General features: G+C 43.0%; 1 protein-coding gene across 2 annotated transcripts; it reads right to left on the reverse strand.

The window, feature by feature from the left end:
* Window positions 1-49: 49 nt before the first annotated feature.
* OTOS (otospiralin) lies at window positions 50-27080 on the reverse strand. 2 transcript variants are annotated; one of them, XM_074962993.1, is made up of 4 exons: window positions 26961-27080; window positions 3812-3908; window positions 3456-3482; window positions 50-428 (listed from the first exon to the last, which is right to left on the reverse strand). In XM_074962993.1, exons 2-4 carry the CDS (start codon window positions 3867-3869, stop codon window positions 244-246), a joined length of 270 nt encoding a protein of 89 aa, XP_074819094.1. In that variant the 5' UTR covers window positions 3870-3908; window positions 26961-27080; the 3' UTR covers window positions 50-243. The 2 variants fall into 2 exon arrangements, with proteins under 2 accessions (XP_074819094.1, XP_074819093.1); XM_074962992.1 differs by lacking the exon at window positions 26961-27080 and adding an exon at window positions 4315-4386.

The raw sequence follows: 27080 nt of genomic DNA on the forward strand, positions 1-27080 counted from the left end.
CAGGATTGAAATCAATGAATTATTTATTTTTGCACAAAAGAATACACTGTATGGAAAGGAAAAGCCGGACTAATTGTCTGCCATTTTACAAACATGGAAACGCTATACAATATAAGGATACTCGAATGTTTAAAAACATTGAAACAACATAACAGACTGAATGGGCAATTCTGGCAAGTTTACTGGCAGCAGTAAATTTCTTTAAAGGTCTCAGCACTAGCTTTAGCAAAATGAGCAAAATCATTAGTGCTCATGATAGGGAACATCATAACCAAGGTTATTTCCAAAAGGGTATTGAGCAAACAGGGTTCTGGCCATTTCGTTGATTCTGTTGTATGCTCCCAGAGTCCGGAAATACTCCACATACGACCAAAAATCACTGGACCAGAAAGGCCAGTATGGCAGGGCTGCAGGTTCCTGATACGGGTCTACAATAAAAATTGCAGAATTAGATTAACATAACATGAAATGTGTTGGTTAGAGCATGACCGGGAGCCTAGACTCCTGGGTTCTAGTGCTAGGCCTCACTATGGAGCAGGTCGCTCACCCTCACTCAGGCCCTGATTCTCTCTAGGGCTATGGCCCTTTATGCCCCCAAGTGGTTCTCTGGTTGGCAGACAGCCAATGTAAAAGCTCTACACTACCAACTCCTTTGCCCCTGGTGCAGGGGGGATGATAGGCAGAGCAGGGAGGGGGCAAAAGAAGGCATGGTCAAAGTACGCTATGATCTGGTATAATGGCCCACAGAGAGCTGTTAGAAGCTGGCACAACTTAGAACTGGGGCTGCTCTACTTTGTGCTGTGGGCTGGTTGGGGACTAGGCCTAGTCCAAAATTAGGTCAGCCAAAGGTGGCTTTAAGTCACCTTTGCCATCGTCCGCCACCACTTTTCGTCTGCCTGGGATAGGAAAGGAATACCATAGTTAAGGTATAATCCTTGTGAACTATTTTACAAGGGTGTTGAGGTGCTTACCCACTTCGTGATTGTAAAGTAAAGTACTGCTATTATTAAGCTAGCTAGAAGTACTCCAAATTGAGTAGGGTGTAACTGAAAATGCTGTGCTCAATATTAGGACATTTCATAGAGAAATGAAATCAGTGGGAGCTTTGCATGAAAATTGATGGCATTGTATAGCTTTATACAGCAAGGCCTTCCAAGACCCTCCCACCTTGAATAATTATTCTGCAAATAAATATGGCTTCTTCTATACACACTGCAAACGATTTCAGTGGAATATTTTTCAGTAGCCCTGTCCTTCCTGCTTGGATGCCAGCCAAGTTTGATTCTTGCTGTCAGCTAAGAGGATCCCAAACTGGAACCCTTTCCCCCTAAACGATGTAAATAGCAGATAACTCTTCTATACTTTTCCATGATAACATTATTAACATTTATTTGGCTGCAGCTTCCTGCATGGTACAGGCCACATCCTGAGACTTCTCAGACACAGTGGGAGTAGCAGCAGACCCACTCTGAGAGCTGATCGTGCAAGTGGATCCATGCAGGTTGACTCTTGCATCAATCAAGCTCTGCTGGGGAGGCATGAGGGGGAAGGCTTCAAATATCAGGATTGGGGTCTAAGGTGCCTTGCGGAAGTCTGAAGCCTCAGAATTATGTCTCTTCTCTGTAGACAGCAGAAACCAAAGGCTATAGAGATGGAAAAAGAGATCCAAACAGGAAATGTCCAACAGTCGCAGACACTCTGCACTTGGCAGACAGCCAGGTTTTGGCTTTGTTTTTAAAGAGGATGTAAAAAATAATCTGGATTTGAGTTGCCAATTCATTGAGCTCAGGGCCTGGTGCTGCCATGTTCTGAGCACCCTTGGGGCTTGATCCAGCAAATCACTTCTGCATATGTGGAACTTAGCTGAAGAAGTACTTACAAACGTAAAGTCACATGTGTGCTTCAGTGCTTTGCTGGATGAAGACCTCTGCTCCCCTAGTGTTTGGGCTACGTCCAAACCCCACTGAAGTCAGTGGTGAGTGTTTCTATTGACTTTGATGAACTTCAGATCAGACCCTTTAGTGGGAACTAGCGGTTCTCTGCAGTCCGGGATCAGGCCCTAATTTCGTAAGATAGAATTTGCAGTGCATAGTCACAGATGGTAACAAAACAAAATCAAACGAATTAGCCACTGTTGTCTGTGGAATAGAGTTCACTGCTTGTATTAGCTGATCTCCAGGTTCATGCTGCAGTCTGCTCCTTGGCACAATGTGAAACAAAAACACATCTGCTGATGAGAGCTGTAAAATATTACCCCAACTAGGTTTTTATATTGTAAAATACACACCAAGAAGAGATATGTGGTTATTTAATTGGGGTGTTGCATCAAAAATTATTTCCTGAGTTCAAATAAAATATTGCACACACCTTAAATTTGTTAAAGCACAGGAAAAATTATCAAAAAAATTGAGTTGTGAGGTGTAATTAAAGCAAGCCAATGAGGCTTGTTGCATGGAGTTAAAAAAAATGTTTGTTTTCAATTAACATACAGTCAAATTCTTTCCATGCCACCCCCACATTGTCCGCCTAGGTTCATGTTTTGATGGGCACTGCTGTTTCCAGTGGAATGTTACGTTACTGGATATCAGCAGATCCAAGACAGTCTTCACTCTCATGCCAACACACATCTCAATGAACACGGTGTGGTGTTTGTGTCCATCATTTTTCTAGCAGTGCTTGAAAAATTGTCTAGCATTGCTGCTCTTTACTCTCAATAAGAATTTAAGCAAATATATGGTCAACACAATTTCCCCATGCTGTTTTCAGAAATAACTAGCTAACATCCAAAGCACCAAAACCTATCAATAAGGCAATTGAAATGTTGTTAGGATGACTTTTTGAAAGCAAAGGCAAACATTGCATACTATGGGCCAGATCCTCAGCTGACGTAAATCTGCATAGCTCCATAGACTATACTGATATTTACCAGCTGAGGATGTGTTCCTATTTTTTTTTAATTGGCTTTCTGGTCATTTGTAGATTGAAAGCTTTTTGTCCTGGAAGTTGGGATTTTTTGCCAATAAGTAGACATGCATCCTGAGGTTCCTGCAAGCCCAATATATTTAAAAGTCTGGTATTTCTTAACTTATGATAGCACTGTTAAACACATAGTTTGGTGATCATCTAAGGACATGCCTTAGCTATCAGTTTTACTGTTTTTATTTTAACTTTGCTAACACATCCTCTCTCTTTGTAATATGCAAAAAAAAAGTTTATATTTTTAATCAATTGCCTAGCAGCACTTCATGTATTTATTTATTTACTTCTTATTTCATACTTTATCAGCAGCAGATGAAACCATTTATATCAGGGCCTGATCCAAAGCCCATTGAGTCAATGGGAGTCTCCCCACTGACTATAATGTATTTTGGATTGGGCCTGCCAGTTACAAGTGGCTCTTCCAATTTTTAGGAATGTAGGGGGCGGAGAGGGAGAAAAAGTCTGAAAAGCATTACCGTCTTCATCCTGCACTGGCCGGGCATCTGTAAATAAATAAGAAATAATCAGTAGCAGGTCTCAGAAGGGTTTGCAGCGTACAAAGAGGTGCTGTGTAGCCCAGAAGCTGACCAGCTCTGCAATGCATTGATAGGGAGCCTACTGACAGCTGAACTTCTGTGTTTGAAACAGCTGAATAAAGAATTCCCTGTTTCCAGTCACTCCGTGGTACAATTTGAATACTGTTTGCTAATAATGAAGGCAATTGTGACTGGTGTATGAATAACATTTGATATCAAATGCAAGTCAACAGATCTAGATTAAAATATTTAAGGCAGATGAAAAAAATAAAGGATAAATATAAAAGTTAACTTACCTGTTAATGGATTCATCAGCATGCAGAGGGAAATTAAGCCAATAAAGATAAACCTCATGGTCTCTGCAAATTATTATTCCTGTTTCTGAAATATAATCTATAAAATGAAATAGAGCAGAATATATCAAAATACCTTTTTTTCTTCTATACAAAAAAGGTTGGAATCATCTATTTTTCACTAAAGTAACAATAAGATTTTTATAACATTTCCAGGTGTCTCTAACCCTCCAACTGCTAGAAGCACCTGGCACTGGCCACTGCCAGAGACAGGATATTGGGTCTGAGGGACCATTGTTTTGACCGAGCATGGCTGTTCTTATAAAAATTGTTAATTGCAAAAAACTTTAAGTATATTAAAAGAACTGAAGTACTAAGGTTTGATGTTCTTCTGGATTAAAAAAATTAATAAAAGTTCACCCGCATTCACGTGAAATTAAATGTCTTGGAAATATTTTGTTTTGTAGCTACTTTAGTTTCATTTTAGAAATTACCCTTTTCCCCACCTTTCTCTTAAGTGAGTAGAGGTCTGTAGCTCTGAGTCAGCTGCAAACATCTGAATGGGCTTCTCTTGCTGTAAAATAAACAACCGTTTAGAGAAGGGTGGGGAATAAGGAAAGGAACGTCACTTACTTAATACACCAATCTGATTTTTTCAGCCTAATCTAAAAGTGTGTAGCTGCACACATCTATAATATATTGCAGCGCCATCCATGGTCAGAAATGTCTAGATAAACTGGGAATAAAATTCCTATAGTATAAAACTAGAGAAAAAAATCCAGCAGCTAATTCAATAATTGCTGCTTACAATATCTCTCTAATTTTTCTCTATAGGAAAAGGTCTTCTCCAAAATAGGTTATTTTGGTTGGCATTTGTTGTAAATTTTGAGGTAACAGTATGTGTGTGTGGGAAAATCTGCTTACAATTATTCAATAGTGCAAGCAAATAAAATCTGTAGTAGTGATTTAAAAATAAATGTAACACTACGGAAATTGTCTGTCACTTTCATAAGAGTAGGTTACTTGCTTAGCTCATGTTATCACTTAAAGAGACTGGTTGACTTCAGTCTTCTGAGTGGGACCCAAAGAAAACCAGGTGTCCAACAATTTGGACGTTGTACTGTTGGTTGTGGTCCCCAGGTAACTGTCCTAAAGGACTGGGTATTATGATCTTCAGACACGGCTCAGTGGGACCCATTAAAGTGCATTCAGCTATTTACATTTATTTCCCAAAGGAGAGGGGCTGGTTTCCATGGGCAAATGGGTACTGTGGATTCACTTCTATGCAGGCTGCTGAGCAATATGCCCAGGACTTTAAAATCCCTAGGAGGAGGAGACAGGTCATTAGCATTGGTCATTTGATTTGTACGTCACTTTCCCTTTTTTGTATATATAAAACTCATGCTGACAACAGGTGCCTCTGTGGGATAAACGCTAGCAAAAGGAGGGTGGGGAAGGCTACACACTCGATCTTGGGCCTAGTGTGTATGGGCACAATCAAATGGCTTTGCAGGGGGCCCCCGCTTTGCTCAGATGGATCTTGCTACTGGAACTCATCCCCGTCTATGCACAGCATTAAGTTATTCCTGCCGGGAATGATTCTGTGGTCTTTGCAACAGGGTGGCTTGCCCTGTAAGTAAGGGCTGGAGGGCCTGGGCCTAGCCGACATGGATTACTGAAAGAGGGCGCATCTCAGAGGATCAGGTAATTTCCCTTCTAAAGGGCAGCTGGAAGCGGCAGTGAGGGGGAATTTTCTTTGCAACATCTATCAAGAATCCAAGGAAAAGGTGCAAGACTCTAAGTCATAACCAAGACACAAAGCACAGTGCACGGCGGTCATAGACTGTATCTAGAAGTGAGTCTGCTATGCCACAAAGCCCAAGAAGAAGAAGAAGAAGGGTGCTCCAGAATGACCTCTGGCCATGAGAATGCGCATGGGTGCTGGCTGACCCTGTTACAGCCTTGACTCACAAAGGCACCTCTGAAAGGAAAAATCTCTGTGGCTTTAGAATACACCAAGCAGTTCCAAATATTGTGGATCTTGAAAAACAATCCTGAGGTAGCAGGCCCCCCAATACACCCTATAAAGACATTCATCCTCTTTTTCAGTGGCCCTAAACCCAGCAGATCCAGCCCTCAGGTGATCTCTCCTACATAGCAGCATCCTCAGGTGGCTGGGAGCTGCTGGAGTGGCTCCTGTGTCACTCACTTTCTCCCTGTGGCCAGCATAGAGGACATGACTGAAAAGGGAGTATGGCCAGAGCACTGTGGTTCGTTGTGATCCCTGATTCCCTCAATGGCACCTTCTGTGCAACAGTGCCCTTTCTCACTTGGTCAGCTCTGCAGATGTGGGTCCATAAATTCAACACATTCGGTAAACCCACAGATGATAATGCTTTTCCTTTTGCCACCCAGTCAATGTATTGCACTAGCAGAAGCCACTAGCAGCTCTGACATATACTAATGCACCCTTGGACTCAATAAGATTTGAAATTTGTAGTTCTAATTAAATAAATAGCATATTACTGCTTCTGCATATAGCCCTGTGATGGTGTATGTACCCCCACACCAGCGTGGAAGGGGTTAAACCCAGGAGGGAGCAGTGGAGGTGAGTCCTCTGAGCAGCCTAGAGTGGCTGCACGGTCTGCAACCTATCAGAGAGGGGTTGCAGGGACCAACCATTTCGGGCTCAGCAGAGCTCATGTGAAAAAAAGGAGCTGCGGGGGCAGAGCCAGGCAGTTGTGGCCTGGGGCTCCAGGGGTAAGGGCTGGCTTCCTAGCTGGTAAAAGAGATTCTAGCACCATGGACAGAGCAGTTGCTGGCAGGGATTAAGGGAACAGAGGCCTTGAAGTAAGGGTGAAGTAGGTGCTGGGCTTGTTGGGAAGTGGCCCAGGGAAATGTTCTGAACAGTTAGAAGGGATGGAGCATGAGGCTGCCCCTAGAGGGTGCCTGAGTTGGGACCTGGAGCAGTGTACAGGCTCAGGTCCTCCCCGCTTAGCCACTGAGGGAAGTGACTGGGCAAATGGACTGCCGTGTACTGACCCCCAGAAGTGGGAGAAACAGTCAGAGACATGGTTGAAGGACTGAGTCATGAAGAGTGTGTCGCGGTTCCTGGAGAGACTGCCAGTCGAGACAGAGCGATGGGGTGCAAACTGTGGATATGGGGCATTGTCCTTGAGCTAATACCCACAGCAACCAGGAGGAGGAGCCAGTCCAGCGGTGAGTGTTGTGCCTTGTGACAAGCCCAAAATATATCTTTTTATTCCAGAACACAATAAAAGGGTTTAGGTTAGGTGAGGAGATATAATTTGTATGGGATGATGAGAAGGCAGCATAAAGGCATAGCTGAAGTAGCCATATACCTTACCTGTTCCTTTCCAGATTCTCACTTTTGAGTTCTTTTTATTTTTGAGATAGAAGAATGATTATATGAAAATGGTAATACATTGTCTGGGTTGTAGGTAGACACCACAGTTACTGTGGAACTCATTGCCGCAGGATGTGGTTTGGGTTAAGATATTGGCAAGATTCAAAGAGGGATTGGGCACTTATATTGGTAACAAGAATATCCAGAGTTAAAAGAGTTAATGCTAACAAGAATAAGATTGGAAGAGTGACAAAAACACATTTCAGGTTTTAAACTAATCCCTAACTATTAGGGATTAGGATGAGACCTTCATTGGGGGCAGACTATCCCACATCTGCCTACTGTGGGGTTTCTCGTATCTTCCTCTGAAGCATCTTGTGCCCACCAATGTTGGAGACAGGATAGTGAACTAGATAGACCTGATAATTGTGTTCTAGTTGATACATGCTTTCAATCTTAACTATCTTATAAAGCTTTTCTCTTTACTAACAACAAATTGAAAATGCCAATAAATGTTAAGGATTTCCATTTTGTAACACTAAATGGAACCTGGGCAATTATAAACAGATAACTAAAAGGAAATTTTAAATAACTATATCTGCTGTAGATCAAACTGAACAAGTGCTCTGAGTTGCTATAATTACTGCTTCCCCATTGTGTCTGTCTCAGACTAAAAATGACATCGGAATACAGAAATATTGAGGAGTTTGATCTGACCTTTTAATTCAGAAGCTTTGGATGGGAGAGGTTGCTTACTTGCTGGGGTAGAATAAATTGCATTTTTAGCACTGTGTGCCAAACCAAATTCCACATTTTCTGGAATCTGCCCAACACATACACTGCGGACTATCTTGCAGCATTTTTAATATTTAGTTGTCCTCCCTTTGTCAGAGTTCATTCATGACAATACTGTGGAAGCAATGATGCACTATGCTCAATACAAATGCTTGTACAGAATCAGATCAATTAGCAGAACTTTTTATTAATGGTCACTGACTTGCATTTTTTCACACTACTGAGCAGTAATTGAAAATTCCATGTTGCCCACAAATGCAAATTTGTTAAAGCAGTAACTACCCTTTCCTGCAGATACCATAGCATTTAACAGCACAGCATCTGCTGAAAGAGCCCAGTGTTTCTTCTTCTGCTACTTTGGAATAAACAAGTCTTTTATTTTTAAGTTACTTGCAAATATTTGTGCTCCTTTGTCAGGGAAGGTCATTAATTCAAAGGGCTTGTGTGGTGCAAAGAGCAAGGCTCAGTTCTTCAAAGTCTACATTCCAAAGTTTGCTAAAGAATTTTTGCAGTAACAAAGCTTCTGCGAATTAATGGCCTTTTTATTGCATTATGGAAGGGGCATGTGCTAAAGAGTATATTCCACTAACCTATCCTAAGAAGGTTGAATCAATAAGTACTTTTTGTAAATATCTCTCTGGGAAGCAAAAGCAGGCATATCAGCCATCTCTGTCAGAGGCCAGAATCAAAAGTAGCATTCACAAGCTCCCCTTGGGAATAGGGGAAATACAGTTTGGACTGCATACTTGTTTATGTGACTTGTTCCCTGATGGGGAATAGTTCTGGAACTGGCAGTACCTGGTGCCTGTCCCAGGGTGGTCCCATTTCTAATGGCCAAGCAATCAATTTTGCACAGACCTAAGCACTGTGTGATGTTCTTTGGAGCAAACCAGGTCTCTTTCTATTACTGACTAGAAATAAAGGTACATGAATAAAAATAAACATGTGGATGCTTTTGCCTTAACAATAGCACTGTTTGGATGGAATTAGAATCCAAAACACACACAAAAATGGGATGATCCCCTAGGGCAAAGCAATAACCTGGGCAGTCTGTTTCTGAGAGAGAGAATGCTTCTCATTTAATAAATAGAGAAACATTCCCCCACATAGTCATGTAATATCTGTTTATTGAAAAATAAATTTGATTTGTACTTTTATCATCACATCTAATTTAAAGTTTCTTGTCCTTTTTGACAATCTGGGGAAACTGCTTATTTACAACTTATGAATTCCACTTTGGTTTTATGAACTGTCTGCATCTTTATATCTTGTGGCTGTCTTCTACTGTGTTCTTACCTCACGCTCCTTGTGCTAAGGGACCAGGGAATGGCACCTAAATGTCTGTCTATGAATAGGTTGGTTGTTAAAGAATATTAGCACCTGAACAGATCTTGATAAGACAGAACAGAGGGATGACTGCATCCTAGATAAACCCAGTTTTCTTCAACTTCTCTGCAGAGGGCTAGGGTTTGAAGGAATAGAATTTCCTCAGGAGAGAGAACAAAGGACATGAGATATTAGTGCCAGCCTTTAAAACCACAGAGGCTGAGCGAGAGAGAAATAAAAATGCACAGGCTTTTTGGGGAAAACATTTTTGCCAGGTGGACAAACTAGAGAGGGAGGAAGTTGACTGCAGAGGTCCAAGAGTGACTCCGTGATTTGGAGGAGAAACCATGTATAGGAAAGGAAGGAGCTGGGACTTCTTAGACACTGACCCAAATCCCAAAGAATGCTCAAGACTGATAAAGAAACTGGAGCAGGGAATGGTGTTTAGTTGCTTCTGATTTTACTTGGATCTGTATTTCTCTTGTGCTTAGTAATTGTTTTAAGAAACCCACTGCAAAGCATATGTCTGTTCACGTCAACTATCCCATGTCCCTGAAAAGGTAAACAGTAAACCAGAGAGCCCACAAGGTTGGAGCTCTAGAAATGATTGTGCTGGAGAGTCTGGGTGGAAGGAGGGAGTCTCAGGGCCTAGGCACTTGGATGGGGTCCCAGATCTCAGAACGGAGTGTTAGATGGAGAATATGCACCCTGAGAATGTGCCTAGAAAGCCAGAGGCAGTGCCTGCACTTGGCTCAAACTCAGTAAAGTTTGAAAGCACACTGGCCCAGTGCTGGAATCTGGACACAGCAACCTGGTGAGCATCCAACAAGGGAAGCCTGACTAGGACTGTGACACCCTGGGCTTAAATAGCCAAATCATTCTCCACAGGGTTTTTTGCACAGTAAAAACACATAACAAAGCTGCTATATACAGAACTATCACTGAAAGCATGGATATCTGAGTACCTCCACCAGGAATACAGCCCAAATGCTACAGATGTAAAGGATACACAGGTGAATAGAGTTGTAACTACACTTACAAGATCTGAATTTGGCCACAAGGAATTATATATACACTTTTTAAAAAATAGCTATTTCCTTTTCAGTAGTTGCACAGCTACATTTTCTTTGCTTTGGGGCTTTTCTTCCCTTTTGTGAAAATGTTGTACCTTTCCAGCTCATTGGAAATTGAGGTGACCTCTTTGTTGCTGGCAAATTGGTTACTGTACTCGAAATTTTCAAGCAATCAGGGCAGAGGAATTTTTACAGCCAGAGTGGATACATTTGCATACTTAGAGAAATAACTGCATAGCTATTAGAAATGACTGTATTGCAATTATTCAAATTCCTGTACGTTGGTTGGCTAATAATGGTCAGGGTGACCCCGTAATTTGTGACAGCTGTGTAATGATCATGAGCAGGACTCAATCAAAGGGCAGGGAAAGAAAGAACTGTGTGCTAGTTACTACGCAGTATCCCTGTGCCACTGTGGGGAGAAAAGTAGAGGATCTGGTTCTACTTTTAATTACAATGGTTTTACACTACATTACATGGAATTCAGGGGAGTTACTTGAATTTATACCATTTTAAGTGATTAGAGTCGAGCCTGGAATCTCTAGAGTATTACTCTCAGGACAAAATTTGTTCCTGTACAGAGGGCCCGCACAGGGCCTAAGAATAGGGCTGGTTGAAAAATTTTCTTTGAAGCTGTTTTTTGACAGAAAATTGGGATTTTGAGGTGCAAGTTTGTGGGGATTGTTTTTTGTTGTTGTTGTTGTTGTTTTGTTTTTAAGAAAAAATGCCTGATTTCTGTGGAAAATTTAGACTTTATATAAAAAATAATATCTCAAAACTGAAAACTTTTAACCAAAAAAAATAAAAATTTTGATTGGCAAATGTCATTGTGGTGCCTTATGGGAGGTGTAGTTTGGGTACCCCATGCCTTTATTCACCCTTTTGGGGCCAGGCTTCCCAGCTAAACTACATCTCCTATGAGTCCCCATGCCAAATCAGTGGTGGATCATGGTGCATCATGGGAAATGCATTCTGGTCCGAGAACCCAGCCCATAGAAGAGAATGAGGCCCCTGAACTACAACACCCATGAAGCACCATGGTGACATTTACCAACTGAAAGATTTCAGTCAAAATTTTTTTGGCTTCAGCTGAAAGTTCTTGGTTTATTTATTTATTTTTGGGGGTCAGAAGTTGTAATTTTCTGCAGGAAAAAAGTTAGTTTTCTGACCACTTTATCTATGTGTTGAACCAATCTAGAAGAATGTCCCGCTACCCACATCTATCATTGGGGGTTTGTTGTTAGCCCCTTAAAAAAAAAAGGTAAACCAAAAAGGATGTGTGGGTATAAACAGCCAAGGTATTTATTAAACCATCAACAGTTCTAAACAAGGTAAACCAGAGGTAAACCAAATGAATAGGAACACAGGTAAAGCAAGGACCCCCACAACAGGTGATATAAAGGTAAGTAAAGGACCGGTAGTATCATGACTGTGACTGAGGATAAATTACCTAGGACGGGACCTAGGTAAGAGGATGGAGGATCAATGGACTGCTACTGTGTCTTGCAGCTCTGAGGACCCTTACGACAACTGGACAGCTCTGGACTCCATCCAGATAGGTGGAACCCCAGGTAAGAAGTGGACCTCAGGATCAGGTGATGACAGCTCTGTCCCAGCGATGACTTGGCTTGAACTCCCCCCTGCAATGTCATGGGTGTGTGTTTGTCCTCACTGAAAGAGTGGCAGCTGGTGACGCACTCTCTGTATGTAAGTGAGAACTACGCTCCCGCAACCAGATGAATGAGCATGGTGTTCAGCATACTCCTCTGAGGCAATCTAGAGAGCTGAGGTGTCTGCTGTGCTTTCCATCAGTTGCATCAGCAGCACCTCCAGACTCTGTCACTCAGAAGGGCAGCCCCTTCCCTCTGCTGTGCAGGCCCTAATAGGTCCTGCTGTTACTGGGCATATCACAGGTCACATGATTTGCTTGGTTTCCCACCTTTCGGTAGAAAGGGCTGGAAACTACACCTGAGGAGGGGGAAGAAGGGCAGCCAAGATGGATTCCTAGTTGTTGTTTGGGCATTCCAAGATGTCGCACCTGTGATGTTAATCACCAAAGTTTTTCCCCTACATATGAAGCATGTAAATCCTACTTAAATGTTTAAGGGTTTAAGCCACCTTTGGCCTCTCCCTGATCCCAGGGCTATGCAGCACCAGTTTGGTCTTCAGGCTGAAGCTAGGGTAGCTTTGTGCTAGCAAGCAGTGAAGCCTAAAAAGCCACCAAGGATTGTATGGCACAGATTTACTTGACCACACTACTTTTTCCCCAGCCATGCCCCTTTCAATGACTACTGGAAATGCTATAGCGGCGCTATGCCACCCCAAGATCCTCTATGGGCTAGGTAAGCTGGTGTTAGGGAAGCTTTGTACCACAGATCAGTGCGAACTTTCCCTCATGTAATGCAGTGCAGGATCTGGCCCAGTATCATCAACCCTTGATTTGCCCACATGGAACAGAAGTGCCAAGGACAGTATTAACCCTGGCATCCAGCCTTCACAAAGTAATACCGCTTCCATTGTCCACAGGGATTGCAGCTCCCCCAGGAGAAGATAGTTTCTGTAACATCACAGTAAGTTCCTTGCAGCAAAAGCCAAATGAAACCGTATTCATTTGATGTTCAGCCATTTAGTGTCAACCATACCTAGTCTTATAGCTCCCTTCTGCCAGTGCACAGAGTACAGCTGGGTCCAGACTTTTCTCCTCATGTCACAATTTGGGAGACCACATATTGGCACTCTGTCTTGAATGTCAATGGGCCATAAAGGTGGGAGATACTAATGGTTCTGTGCTCTGTGCAATCCCCTCTGGCAAAGCCTTTCTAAAACCAGAGGACAAAGCAGAGTCATCTGCCATGCGGGTGGCCATTTTGGAAATACTCAGAATTGCCAGCATTGCACTTCCCACGTGTAGGTTCTGGGACTGGCAGCCAGCCTCCCAGAAATAGACACAGGTATCCAAAATCAAAACCTCACTTTTTGGATCTGACCTCTGTTTATCATGGGCCAAACCAAAACTCAAGATCTGAATATCCCATATTTTCAAGAGATTGAAATCCAGACAGTTTTGCAGTTCAGGTTCATCTCTACTTAGAATGCACCGTGCGTCAGGTATTGAGTTGGTGTCGGATAGCTGTCAGATTCTCATTGTTCACATTTGGACATGGCTTTGAAGCATCATGTGTGGACAGACTGGTCGATATTTACTAAACTCACATTAATACCTGGCAACAAATCATAGTTGAGCCTAGCCCAGATGCAGTTAGCTGAGTAGTCGAGATCAGGCTAAAGCATGGTTTTTAAATTGGATATAACATAGCCTATGTCTACACTAGCACTTTTGTTGGTAAAACTCTTGTTGATCAGGGGTGTGGAAAAAACACCCCCTGACCAACAGAAATTTCAGCGACATAAGTGCCAGTGTGGACAGCACTATGTTGGCTGGAGACGCTCTCCTGCCAACGTAGCTACCACCACTCGTTGTAGATGGTTTAATTATGCTAACGGGAGAGCTCTCTCCCGTCGGCATAGAACGGCTACACAGGAGACCTTACAGCGGCACAGCAAGGTCTGTAATGTAGACATAGCCATAGTTTGCCCTTTCTATGTAGGCCAAATAACATCACAACCCCGTTCGACACTAGAAGACATTGTGGGCCAGATCCCAAGCTGTGCCAATGTACACCAGCATCATCTCTTCAGCTCTTGCTAATTTTGGTTGTTTTGGATGTGTAGACAGGCCCCACATTGCTTTGATAGCTGTCATCACTGGTAGAATTTGCACACCTAAAGAATCTGCAGCAGATAAAACAAGAGGCAGTGGTATTTGGAATTCTGGTGGGAAAGCTCTCATGAGATGTTCCCTCCCTTCTGCATCTACATTAAAGCCTTAATCAAAGGTTTTTTTTAGTTGGGCAATCCTGCACCTCATCCCTACTTAGTTATTCATCGCAGCAATGTCCCAAGGTGAACTAAATCGATAATCTGAAAAACTGGCCACACAGCACTTTCAGACACTTTTGAGGGAAGATGTATTTCCATGTTCATATTACAGGTAAATGTGCCATAGCAATAATCTCCACTGCTTTGTAATATACTCCAATATGTTGTTTTTCAGATTGATTGAATGCCCCAGCTGCACTCTAGGTATTAAGCAATCAGCAGCTGTTCATTGTTTTCATGCCTCAAGACAATAGAGATCATCCTTTAAATATAAGACTTAATTACATCTTTGATGCTATCAAAGAGTGGACAGAGTTTAGCAGCATGAACAAAAGTTTGCAAATACTCCAGCGTCTCTTCTCCCCTTGATTCATGAACCTAGGTTCCTTCAATGTCAGTGGGATTTGTTCATCTCCATTGATAGCTCCATCTTTATACAGCAGCCAGCTACAATAAAATTGATCATAAAACGACTGGTAAAAATAGAACACATACAATGGCTTATATCTCAGAGGTCTGAGGAGGCAGTAGGTGTACTTAATATCAGCAATAGCACACTTCAGAGGAAAATGTATCTGTGAATGTGCCATGGATCAGTTTCAATATTGTGAGCCCTGGAGGTAAAATCCTGATTTGCCCAATGTTTACTCATGTTGAATAGCACCTTACTCCACTGGACTCAATGGGAGTACTCAGGCATTCAAGGTGAAAGAATTGTGGCCTGCGTTGTCAGCACGTGGGAAATGCTAGTATGGCAATCTAAAGCAGACTCCTAAAACGGTTTTGGCTCTTATCAAATCAACTGTTTTGTTCTAGGGTGGTATTTGTAAAAGTGCCTAGATGATTTAGGAGTACAAGCCCCATGGAGTTTAGTGCAGTAAGGACCACAGGGAACATAAGCGGGGATCTGTCAACAGACTTTCCTTTCAATAGGACTCATGCTCCTAAATCACTTAAGCACTTTTGTAAATCCCACTCCTTAACCTTTAAACATTTTTTCTTTTTAAAATACATGTAGATGTTGAGAAGTTTTTAATGAATTAATGAAATGGTAAAAAGCCCCTGTTAATGCAGAGTTAAGTTTGGTCAGGGGTATCTTTGTGCCCTTCCAGAATGCTGAGTTCAGCAAAACTCAAACTTGTGAAAACAACGAAATACAGAGCTAAGACACATGCCCACACAATCTTAACTCTTCTCTCCTGGAGCTGGCAATAACCACTGGGAATTAATAAAGTGAATGCAGCTGGAGTTCACGCAGACAAGTATAGCTGTACTGGATGGTGGAGGAATAAGTTGGCGCACTTGGAAGGCCTGCAATGAGATACCAGGTGGCCCTCTTGGTTGGGGTGTGTGTGTGTGTCCTCCTGACTCTTCTGTGTATGATCAAAGGAACAAGGTGCATGTGAATGTTGGGAAATCCAGTATGCCTCATGTCAGTGCTGCATTGCATAGGCTGTGTCACTAACAGAGTACGGGCCTTTTTGCCACAGGGATTGTCAGCAGTTAGGTGGGAGATGAGTGTGGTCTGTGAGTTTAATGAAGGGTAAGTGAAAGTATAATGTGAGTTGGCATCATACACATAAGGATGAAGGGTTTATAAAAGGGGAGGACAAGGTTGAAAAATTCAGCAGATGCGGTATGCTCTGTGTGGCACAGGCTACAGGCCTGATCAACGCTTAAAATTTCACACCCTGAGTGCCATAGTTAGGTTGACCTAACTCCTGGTGTTGACACGCCTAGGTCAACAGAAGAATTCTTCCATCAAGCTAGCCCCCTCCTCTCAGAGAGGTGGATTAACAACATTGATAGGGGCATGAGGGGAGCTGCAGTGCAGTAGTTGTGCCATTGCAGCAGCTGTAGTGTAGAAACACTGTTGCTAAGTGATTTCTAAGTGCCCTCCATCACTCCCTGTGTATTTTGTTGTAGTGAAATGAGAATAATGGCTGTGCTTTGAAATGTGTAGAGGGTATTGTTCCTAATGGAGCTGGTGAGAGAAATCTTAGCCATGGCCTATGTCCTGAGCACATGACAGTTTTGATGTCTGGTGGTTACAGTAATTCTAAGCATGAGAGAAGACTGGTGTGTCTCTCTCCTTTCCCCATATTCCCCCCCACAACATAAAGCTCTCCCCCCCACACACTCCATTTGCAGCCCACTCTCCTTTTCCCATCCCATGAAGCCATTCACATTTTAGAAACCAGGTGTGCACGAAGAAAAGTTGTGAATCTGTGACCCCTAAGAAAAGCTGTTTTTAAGGGGGGGAGGGTTGTATCCCAAACTTCTTGCACAAATGACCCCAAATTTGGATCACTGAGCCTGCCCACAATCCCATAAGACACAGCAAATTTCAAGACGCTTAGGCAATGGTAAGGATTTTGGAACACTTTGCAGATCATCCTTTACACATTTTTTTCTCAATCTTAACTGTAGCAGACCTGTTTTGCTGTAATATTGGTATTACATTAGCTATCCTCCAGTCATTTGGTACAAGTCTCCCCTTGTTGTAGCCCCAAACCTTATCTCCTACTTCCTCCTAACCCCCTTCCTCTCAGCAAGCATTTGCATATCTCTCCCCACCCTCTGCAAATACTTTGGTTAAATTCCCCCAAAATAACACACCCAACAGAGTTTTTAGCAACAGATCTTCAAAACTTTTCTTGATTTCTGAGTGGGGAGGGACTTGAAGTGACACTAGTTGGCTGCGTTCAGGATCAGGCTTACTGCTTATCCCCTTGTGCTATGCAGCTGCTATAAAAGCTTTCCACCTACAACTCCTCATGTCTCTCTCTCTCTCTGCAAAAGTTCTGTTTTTGGTGTTTGACCCGTAGTCCCTTCTTAGACCCTTAGCTGGAGAACCAAACTCTTTGCTAATAGCACTCTGAATTTTGCTCTCCCAAAGGGTAAGGGATGCTGTGCACTCTCTGGGACTAGAGCCATGGTTTGATCCCCAGGTCCTGGCAAAAAAAGACATTGCCAAAATATGTCAACCTTCAGAAAAGTTGTTTTTTCAGATGGCTGTGTTGAGGGAACCACTGTCCAAATGGGCTCAATTTGGAACACTGACCTACCCCATGAGGCACATCAAATTTCAAGGCAATCTGAGTAACCATGTAGATTTGAGAGTACTTAGAAGAGTTGAGCTATAAATAGAAAGCTGGTCATAACCCTAACTAAGGCAGAGCTGGTGCGCTGATATAATGTGCAAGAAAGGGGTCAGATTCAGATACGCTTGCTCATGTTAAGTAGCTCCACTGAAGTGACTGGGACGCCTATTCAGTGTGAGCAAGGGCATCAGAATCTGGCCAATAAGTTTCTATGCTCCCTGTTGACATGTGGTATGAAGGGAACAAAAACGATGGAAAAAGCTGTAATGGGGCTATGCAGAGGGGTAAGGTAGAGACTCAAGCTGTGCCCTCCCTCCCCCCCATTTTCTATAGTCCCTTTGCCTAATATATGAATGACCAATAAACTGTGGACATGGCTAGAGCTTGACACTTTCTAGCTAATATACTTGAAGGCACTAATTTTATTTAATTAGTATTTAATCCTTATTGAATCTATTTGCCTCACTGAGTTCCACATGCTGGCTATATGTTCAGTAATAAATTTCTTTTAATCCATTGAAAACATGTATCCTTTAATTCCTGGATTGGGTTGATTACAAATTAACATAAATATGGCCAGTTTGACTAACTACTTGGAAGTTTCATGTGTAAGTAGTTTGCAAAGGATTAATAAATAGTTACTCAATGGTTAGATTGTTGTAGAGTCCACCAGGTCAACAAGTGGCTTCTAACCATCTGTAACAGCACCTATTTATGTGCTTAAACAATCTACAACACATACAGTACTAAAGTATCTAATATATTGATAATATCAATTCTCGAAACCACTTATCACATTTTAAAATAAAGTTTGAGCATTAAACTATGTTTTGTAAATTATATAACTCTTTTGGCTAAATTATTTACACTCAAACCCCAAACAATATATTATGATAGGTATTGGTACTGTTTGCAGTAGCAAATTTCTTTGTTATATCAAGCTGAAAACCTAAGCCACGCCAGTATGTATATTAAATAGTAATCAGGTTTACCTCAGCAAAGCAATTGTACATACAGCACAGGGCCACTGAAGAATTTGTCTTATACCCATCTGAATAACTAGCTTTTCCCCTTCATGTTTGCTCAATAGTGCTTTCACTTTTGTTGTTATTCTGTTTGGTTAGATGGATGAGGTCTGTGCAGGAGATGGAACTTTCCTAATTGAATATGTTGCCTCCAAAAGACTACACTGATCAGCATTTTTGCAGTTTGAAACCAAGGTTGTTGATCACCCTGTTCAGTCAGTTTGTCTTCATGGAAAGAGAACTTGCTCCCTCTGCTGTCTGTGTCTGGCACACATTCTTACTCTGCTTTACCTGCCTTCAAGGTAACATTCTCTCAACCCTTATTAGTAGTTTAAGAAAGAACCGAGAAAAACATCAGACAAACCTACAATTCTGTTTGCCTAAAACCTGTATCTGAAGGGAGGAAGCTATTGGAAGTGGGCAAGGGGCCATTATCTCAAAATATTTGGGTTTTGTTCCCCCTTTAAAACTGATGCTTCTGTTTGGCCAGCAGAAGGAAAAAGACTGGCGCTCATGGTTTTCTTTATCTCAAAGCTACATTAACATATCCTTCTTGGTCATACAGGATGCTGCGGACTAGAATTCAGAACAGTTTTTCTTCCTGAGATATGCCACATCTTTATGTTTGTCTTCAGTGCAGCGTTAACTCAAAGTTATCTAAACTGGGTTAACTCATCTTAAGTTGGCCAAGCTCAAGTGAGAGCAATCACTCTGAAAAATAACACTCAATCTGCGAAGCATGATTGTATCAGCAGCAAAGGGCTTGTCTTCACTGCTAAAAAAAGGTGAGGTTTTTTTTAAACCTTGGGTGACTAATGCCTGTGAGCTATCGCAAGAGAAAAACACAGTGAAGACAGGCACTGCAGTTTTGCAATGAGTGACGTTTCAGGTCAACTTCGAGCAGAGGTATAGCGCTGACCATGACACATCTTCCTCATGGCAAGACTATAGTGCCTGGTCTTCATGTTATGGTTCTGGGGCTTTTTTAAGCAGTGAAGATGAGCTCTGAGCAAGGTTGTGAGTTCAATCCTTGAGGGGGCCATTTAGGGATTTGGGGCAAAAATTGGGGATTGGTCCTGCTTTGAGCAGGGGTTGGACTAGATGACCTCCTGAGGTCCCTTCCAATCCTGATATTCTGTGATTCTATGTTAGCAGCAGACAAGCTGTGCTAACTCAAGAATTGACCTGTATCCCTTGTCTGGCCAGCCAGCTTGAGATAAAAGCATCACCATGCTGAAGTTAAGGGTTTCTGTGTGTGGACAGAACTCAAGTTAGGAGCAACACTCAAGTTATAACTTGAGTTAACTCTGCCGTGAAGACAAGCCCAGTCATCCTGTGCCCATAACATGTAATTCACACCTGCATTCTCTGAAACTGACCCTGCACCACTGAAGTTACTGGGAGCTTTTGCCTTTGATTTCAGTGGATGAAGACTCAAACCCATTGGGTAGGAAGGGGAAGGTGTGCACATTTTAATGTATTGAAGAGGCTGCAGGAGAAAGGAAAAGAGCTCTGCAGTCCCTCTTTTGGCCACAGAGTGGTAAGACTGGCAGGGTCACAGAGAAAGCCCAGGGGGATAGTTGGCCTTGAGATCTTCTCCTGAGTAATGTCTGGCAAGAAGCCAGGAGCAACAGGGAACAGCCCACTGGGGTGGAGCAGGCTCTGTCTGATGAACCCTGATTAAAGGGCAGGATCTGGACTTCTAGGGAGAGAGTCCTGGGAAGTGTTCAACTGAGGAATGGAGCACAGGACACTTAAGAGGAAGGGCAGAAGTTGGTTTAAGTTTGTACTTTTTGGGGGGAATTTGTTGAGGGATTCCAGACAAGACCTGAAGGATGGGGGGAATTAGAGGTTGTGGGAAGGGAGCCTGAAAAAAGGCTACAGTAGGAAGAAATCTAAGGAGGCAGCAGCAGCAAGAAGATGGAAAGAGCAGGCCTTGGCTGCTGCTTATAGGTCCCTGGACTGGAACCTTATGTGGCAGGTGGTTCTGGATTCCCCTACCAGCCACTGACATAAAGGGAAGCCTCCTGACATAAAGGGTTGAGAAAGATTTAAAGCCCCGAGGGAAAAGGGTATAAGGACCTTGAGTTGGAGCAGAAGAGCAGGTGTTAGGACACTGGACTTGTTGGACTTAGTTACCCAAAAGGGACGGAACTAAAATCTGACTGGCTGGCAGGCTACGTTGTGGTAAGACCCCACCACAGGACCACAGTGACCATCCACAGGAGGTATTAGAGAGGAAACAGCTGCTACACCATCCCCAGGCATGCCAGCAGTGAGTTCACTTTTCTACAGGGAGCACTTTTAATATAAAGTCTTTAAAACATTTTCAGTGGGCTGCCCATATTTCTCGGATATAGACACTGTAGGGGAAGTCTAATGGATAGCAGGTCTTAAATGTGAGTAGGAACATGTCTGTGAAGGACTAGCTCAGAGCAGATGGAGTGTTAAGAATCTGAAATATCTGTAGAGGAAGGATTGTCAAGTCATTAGGGTGTTTAGTCTGGGACATAGAGGTTCAAATCTCTGCTCAACCACAGACCTGTTGAGTGAATCACTTAGTTTTTCTGGGCTTTAGTTCCCCATCTGTAAAATGGGGATAATATTTCCCTACCTCACAAGGATGTTGTGAGGCTAAATACACTAAAGGTGTGAGGTGTGCTGCTGCTACACTAAAGAGGGTCCTATAAATACCTCGCACAGATACACATACATGCTTACCTTGATATTATCAAGAAAAATAAAATCAGGCTTTGATCTGAGCAAACGAATAAGTTGCATACTATATAAATGAACTGATCCTGAAATCAACAGCCAAACTTGAAATGGCTTCCCTTAAGTCTGCACTGGGTGGTTTTGCTGGTCAATTAGAAGTAAGATTGTCTTTGCATTTCTATACCAGAACAAGCCCAGTGCTTGTAAAAACTTGTAAAACTTTTTTCAGTTGAGAAACTGGGATAAGCTGCATCTACACTAGGAGGGCCTGCAAATGCAGTTATACAGTTCCAGAAAACTTTTTCTAGCGTATGACTGGCTTTCAATAAAATAGGCTTCAATAAGAGCAGGAGTAGTCCCTATTAAGTGTGTAATTTGCATACAGCAGGGCCAGATTAACCTTTTGCGGGCCCTGGTTCCAAACATATTTGTGGGCCCCCATGTAGTCATTGTGGGCTCCAAGTGTGGGCCTGGTGTGGCAGTGCCATTGGTGCCACAGTATACCCGGTACTGAATCTCAGAGACGTTTTTCATTTTGATCACACACCTCTGCATGACTATATACATTGCCATACACAGCTCCCTCAGCCCCCAGTTTTTCTCATTAAGCTGTATATACATGTGGGTTTACCAGTGTCCACAGTGAGCAGTAATTTCACAGTGATCAGGGGAAACTCCCCCCAGATTTATCTCCTTCCTCATTCAGACCTTCTGTAGCCATGTCTCCAGTACCACCCTATGTCACCAGTCACTGTATGTGGTTCTGGTCTCAGCTCAGTAGACTTTCACAGCCAGCAGATACCTGATCAATTCTGACAAATCCCTCCTCAGCGCTCATCCTGCCATTTGAGCAAGCCACTTTGCAAACACCGTTTCCCCAAAGTGAGGACTTAGCCCCTGGGAACCTGAAGTCACCAGCCTTTCTCCCTCTGCTCCCATCTACATGCTAGTCTACTACTTGGTCACCACCACCTCTCCCTATGCTTGTTTCCCTTCTACTTGGACATGCTCCCTAGCCAGCTGGGGCTATTTCTCCCCCTGCAAGCCTGGTCTGCTTCCTCTTTCCCTGCTCCCCTTGAAATTCCTTTCCTACTGGTGACCTCTGTTCCTTGAGGTTAACTTCAGTTTCTTTATCTGCTCCTAGCTTAATGGCCCCCAGTAGTCACAGAGCCACCTGCAGCTTCTCTGGCTACAGCCATGGGGCCAATTGCCAGAGGCCAGCCTTAGATAGCAGCAGGTGCTAGCAAGGGAGGGGAGGCAATTCCAAGGCTGAGCATGCTTTAGACTTGCAATGGCAGCACTAGGGGTTCTAAATTCTCAGTGCTGGCCTTAGGCAGCTGCAGACTCTGGAGTTAGGTGCTTCCCTCCCTAGGCCATGGCTTTAAGTACCCAAGATGCCCATCACCTGCAGCAGAGGCCACCAATTCCCACATACCTCTCAGCTAGCACATATTCATGCAGAAAGTGCAGTCTGAATGATTTTGGAGGCTGGAATGCCAGGAGGTTCCCATCCCTGAGCAGCAGCTCTGCAACAAGCTCACATGCCCCACTCCCCTGTACGACCAGGACCCTGTGAAGACAGTGGAGTTACCCCGTGTGTAACCAGTTCTGTCCAAAACCTGTTGACGTAAGTGGGAGTCTTTTCATTGTCTTCAATGGGCTGTGTATAGAAACAAAGGACCGCATTCTAGACTCCAGGAGCAAAGTGCATTCTATACTGCACTGGTTTACTATTGTAACAGGAAGGTCTCACATTACCTAGTGAATAAGCAACACCTCCTACAGCACCTAACTTTTTCTGAGAGGCCTCCAGCCCAATTACTAAATATAAAGCTGCTTCACTTACCAGGGCTGAAAATATCAGGTAGTACGGTCACAAAAGCAAGGCACTTCTGAATTCACCAGGAATTTTGGATGTGCACAGAACACGGACAGGACTGGTTCCTGCGTGGTTACAGAACTGCGGTCAAGTGGAACAATTTTCAGCTTGTGTGATTGGAGGATATCTGATCCATATTGTAAGACTGTCGTACATAAATGAGGAAAAGTTGAAGTGCTTTTGTTATTCTTTTCTTCCATTCTTCATTTCTATGGGGAATTTGCCAATGTAATATCACGGTCTTCTTTTTAAACAAGCAAAACTAAAAAAAATGGCAATGGCTATTGAAAATAGCAATTCCAGTCCTTGTTAGCACTGGGAAGACCCCAGCATTTTTCCTCAATTTTATCCTACTTTTTCTACAGCAAATTACAGTGGATCAGTATATTTGATTTGGGAGAAATGAAGTAACCCAAATTGAGCTTGACCACTCCCAAATTTTGAGAGTGTTCAAATCTGGAAGGCATGTGCTAGATTCCCTTTCTGAATATTGGATAAATCTGGAAAGGAAAAGTCAATTTCTGCTTCCATGGCTCAGAAGTGGAAATCCTCCTGTGTGCCTGGTACTGTACCTAAAGCTGCCCAGGTCCTCTAGTAGAGCCTCCCCTCCCTTACTTTTCATTTTAACTTTTCCTGGAGGGGTCCACATACCTCCCCTGCTAGGCTTCAGATAGAGAGGTGCACTGTCCATTCATTCCACCCAGTTCCTTCTTTGGGGGCTGCCAGGCAAGGTCACACCAGCATCCCTAAGCCAATCTGGGGAAGTCTTCTGAGGGTGATATCTGGGCCAAAGCCTTCTACTCCTTGGGCATACTTGTTCCCCATTCACAGTGCCACCCCCTTCTAGCAGCCAGCTTTCCATTCACAGCAAGCTGCAGCACATGGGGTCTCAGCTTCCCCACTCTTTCCCCCCATTTCCTGTTGATAGCAGCGGAGGGAATGCTGGGAAATGTAGTTCCTTCCCTGCTTCAGGGCTGGCTCTCTAGGCAGGGAGCTGGCCAAGGAATTACAGCTCCCAGGACCCCTTGGGTTCTCAGCTCCCAGGCTGGATCCCTGCCGCTCCGAGGCTCTCTCTCAGATCCTCCGCTTCTGCAGCACTGCAAGAGGGGAGGAAGCGAGTGTTATGGCCCCCTTCTGAGCTTGGGCCCAGCCATTGGCACCACGGTGAATCCGGTACTGGCATACAGAATCTACTTTCTACATTCAAACTGAAAATCAAAGCTACATTCAGAATGTTAATCACCAACTGCTTTCATATGCATGGTGGGCTAGGTGTCTTTGAAACAGCTGGAATCAGAAATCCTTATTAATTGGAATGGCAGGTTTAAAAAAAAATCTGGAATTCCCAGGTTACCTTCCAAGACATGCTTTAGGCAAAAAAGATTGTTCAAAAGATGTGTTTCTATCACAGGAAAAAGATGGCAAGCAACTTACCGTGGTCTTTCTTCACCTAAGGAGCTGGAGAAGGTCTGAGGAGTGGCCATGAGCATATTAGAAGAAGATGGATGGTCTTGTGGCTACAGCCCTACATTGGCACCAGAAAACTTGACTTGAATTCCTGCCTCTGCCACAGGCTTCTTGTGTGACCTGGGGAAAGTTACTATGGCTTTGATACAGCTACACATGTTGAACTTAAATCCGGTTGATTTTGATGAGACTTCAACACATCCATAAATGCTTGGCTGAATCAAGGCCTATATCACTGGGACTTCTTCATGAGAATGAGGGCAAAATACAGCCACCAAAGCAGGTTTAGAGTAAGGGGAAAGAGTATTTCTATGCTGTTCAATAGCATCCATGTTTCCTGTTGTAAGCTTTTATAGGTAAACTGCCCATTTAGTCTAGTAAAAGACACAGGCTATAAATTAAGCACGGCTATCTATGTAAAGTACAATTACCACTGCAATCTCTCACACAAAGCCCCCTGAAGTTGGTGAGAATCTTTCCATTAACTTCAATGGGCTTGGAATCAGACCTTTACACTAAAACTACTTGTGGTGCCATTTTTATTTTCCATCTGCTGTTCAGAATTTTAAGGAGGGCTCATGGTGAGCCTCTTTCCTCGTTGCTGGGAAGAGATGGTCAGAATTTCCCTCTCTTGTTGCCTTCTTCTTTGTTCTTTGGCTTAACTGGTCTGTGTTATGAGGGGGAAGAGTCTGTGGCCAAGGCATGACAAGCCTCTTTGCCCTAAGATTTCCCACTGCCACTGTATGAGGCTTTCTCTCTCCACACCTGGTGCTAGGCAGCTCTAACTGGGGAAACTTTGTCTCCAATTTCCTTTGGCATCAAATGTTAAAGAAATAAGGGACTTCAAATTCTCTGACACAAAAAGCCAAGATTTGACGACAACAGGCTGGATTCACTCCTGCCTCTGCATGGGCAGCTGTGCTGAAGGAGGCATACACAAAAGCTAGGTACTACAACTGGCCTCCCCTGTGGGTTCTACCAGGGGGAGCAGTTTAATGTTCTAGACACAGATGGGGGATGCACTGGCCCAATTTCTCCTCATCTAACCTCATCATTTTCTGTCTTGGAAGCCTTCTCCCCACAATTACTCAGTGTGGCACTGTGTCCCCCTCTAGTGGTGGCTGCACTACCTATAGAGACTGAGGCCATGACAGCCTTCGCTAGCCTCATTGGGTCCTTCAGTTCAGGCAGTGGGGGCTTGTGTTTTAAGATCCCGAGCTCTCAGGTTCAATCCCAGCTGCCAATGACCCATCTAGGAGCACAGCATTACATGAGCAGTTGTTCAGCTGTACCTTCACTCTGAGCAGACTTTGCACTGCTGGTGCACCACCTGGGAATTACATATGCCACGTAAATGTCTTGTGACGCCGGCTACAACAGTGCCATGTGAACACCTGTTCTCACTTTCAGGTGACATTGCAAACCAGAAGCAGGCAGCATGATCGCCTGCAAATGTAAACAAACTGACTGAACAAGAAGCAGGACTGAGTGGACTTTAGGCTCTAAAGTTTTACATTGTTTTGTTTTCGAATGCAGGGGTTTTTTGTACATAATTCTACATTTGTAAGTTCAACTTTCATGACAGAGATTGTATTACAGTACTTGTATGAGGTGAATTGAAAAATACTATTTTTTTATAGCACAAATATTTGTAATAAAAATAAATATAAAGTGAGCACTGTAAACTTCGTGTTCTATGTTTTAATTGAAATCAATATATTTGAAAATGTAGAAAATATCCAAAAATATTTAAATAAATGGTATTCTATTGTTTAACATGCGATTAGTCACAATTAATTTTTTTTAATTGCCTGTGAGCCCTATTTAAGATCAATCACTAGATGGGGACTGTCCTGCCAAAATGTCAGTCTCCAAACATATTACTAAGTAGTTGATATATGCTTCAGCACCAAATCATAATTAAGACTGGATAATACCGTTTTAACCACATAGTGGGAAGGAAAAAAATATGAGAAGTCTGCACTGTTATCTGTATCCCAGTGGGAAGAATAAACACTTCTGGCTAAGGACTGTGTGGCAGTCCCTCCATGAGATTTGTCTAATAATCTTAAATGTCCATCAAGTCCTTTACTCTTAGATTGTTTTCTGAATGACAATTCCTCCCCCCTGGAAACTACATGGTTCTCAATGGATGTTCCTCAGGAAAGGTGAAAGGTTGAATTGATGATACTGGGATTTGAACCTTTAGCTCCACAGAGAATGGGGACCAAAATCTCTGTGGTGTTAACTGTCACATCTCCTTGAACTTCACCAACTTCCACCTGCAGAAAATTTTGACCCCAGGTTTTTCAAACCTTCTATTTAGACTATTAAACCATTTTCTTTGGCTTAATTCCAGTTTCTAATTGCAAATAGTAGTTTACTACTCCCCCTTAACAATGCATCAGAAAATTCCTCACCCTTATAAAAAATGTACTCACTTATCCCAGTCTGTTTATTACCTTGGCTCTGGCTTAGAGGCAAAGATCCATGCTTTCCCTTCCAACACAGTGTCATTTCTTTCCTCAATATGTGAATTGCATGTTCAGGAGATAACACAAGTCCCACAACACATTCTGAAT

The sequence above is a fragment of the Natator depressus genome, chromosome 9 (assembly GCF_965152275.1).
Source record: "Natator depressus isolate rNatDep1 chromosome 9, rNatDep2.hap1, whole genome shotgun sequence".
Lineage (NCBI taxonomy): Eukaryota > Metazoa > Chordata > Testudines > Cheloniidae > Natator > Natator depressus.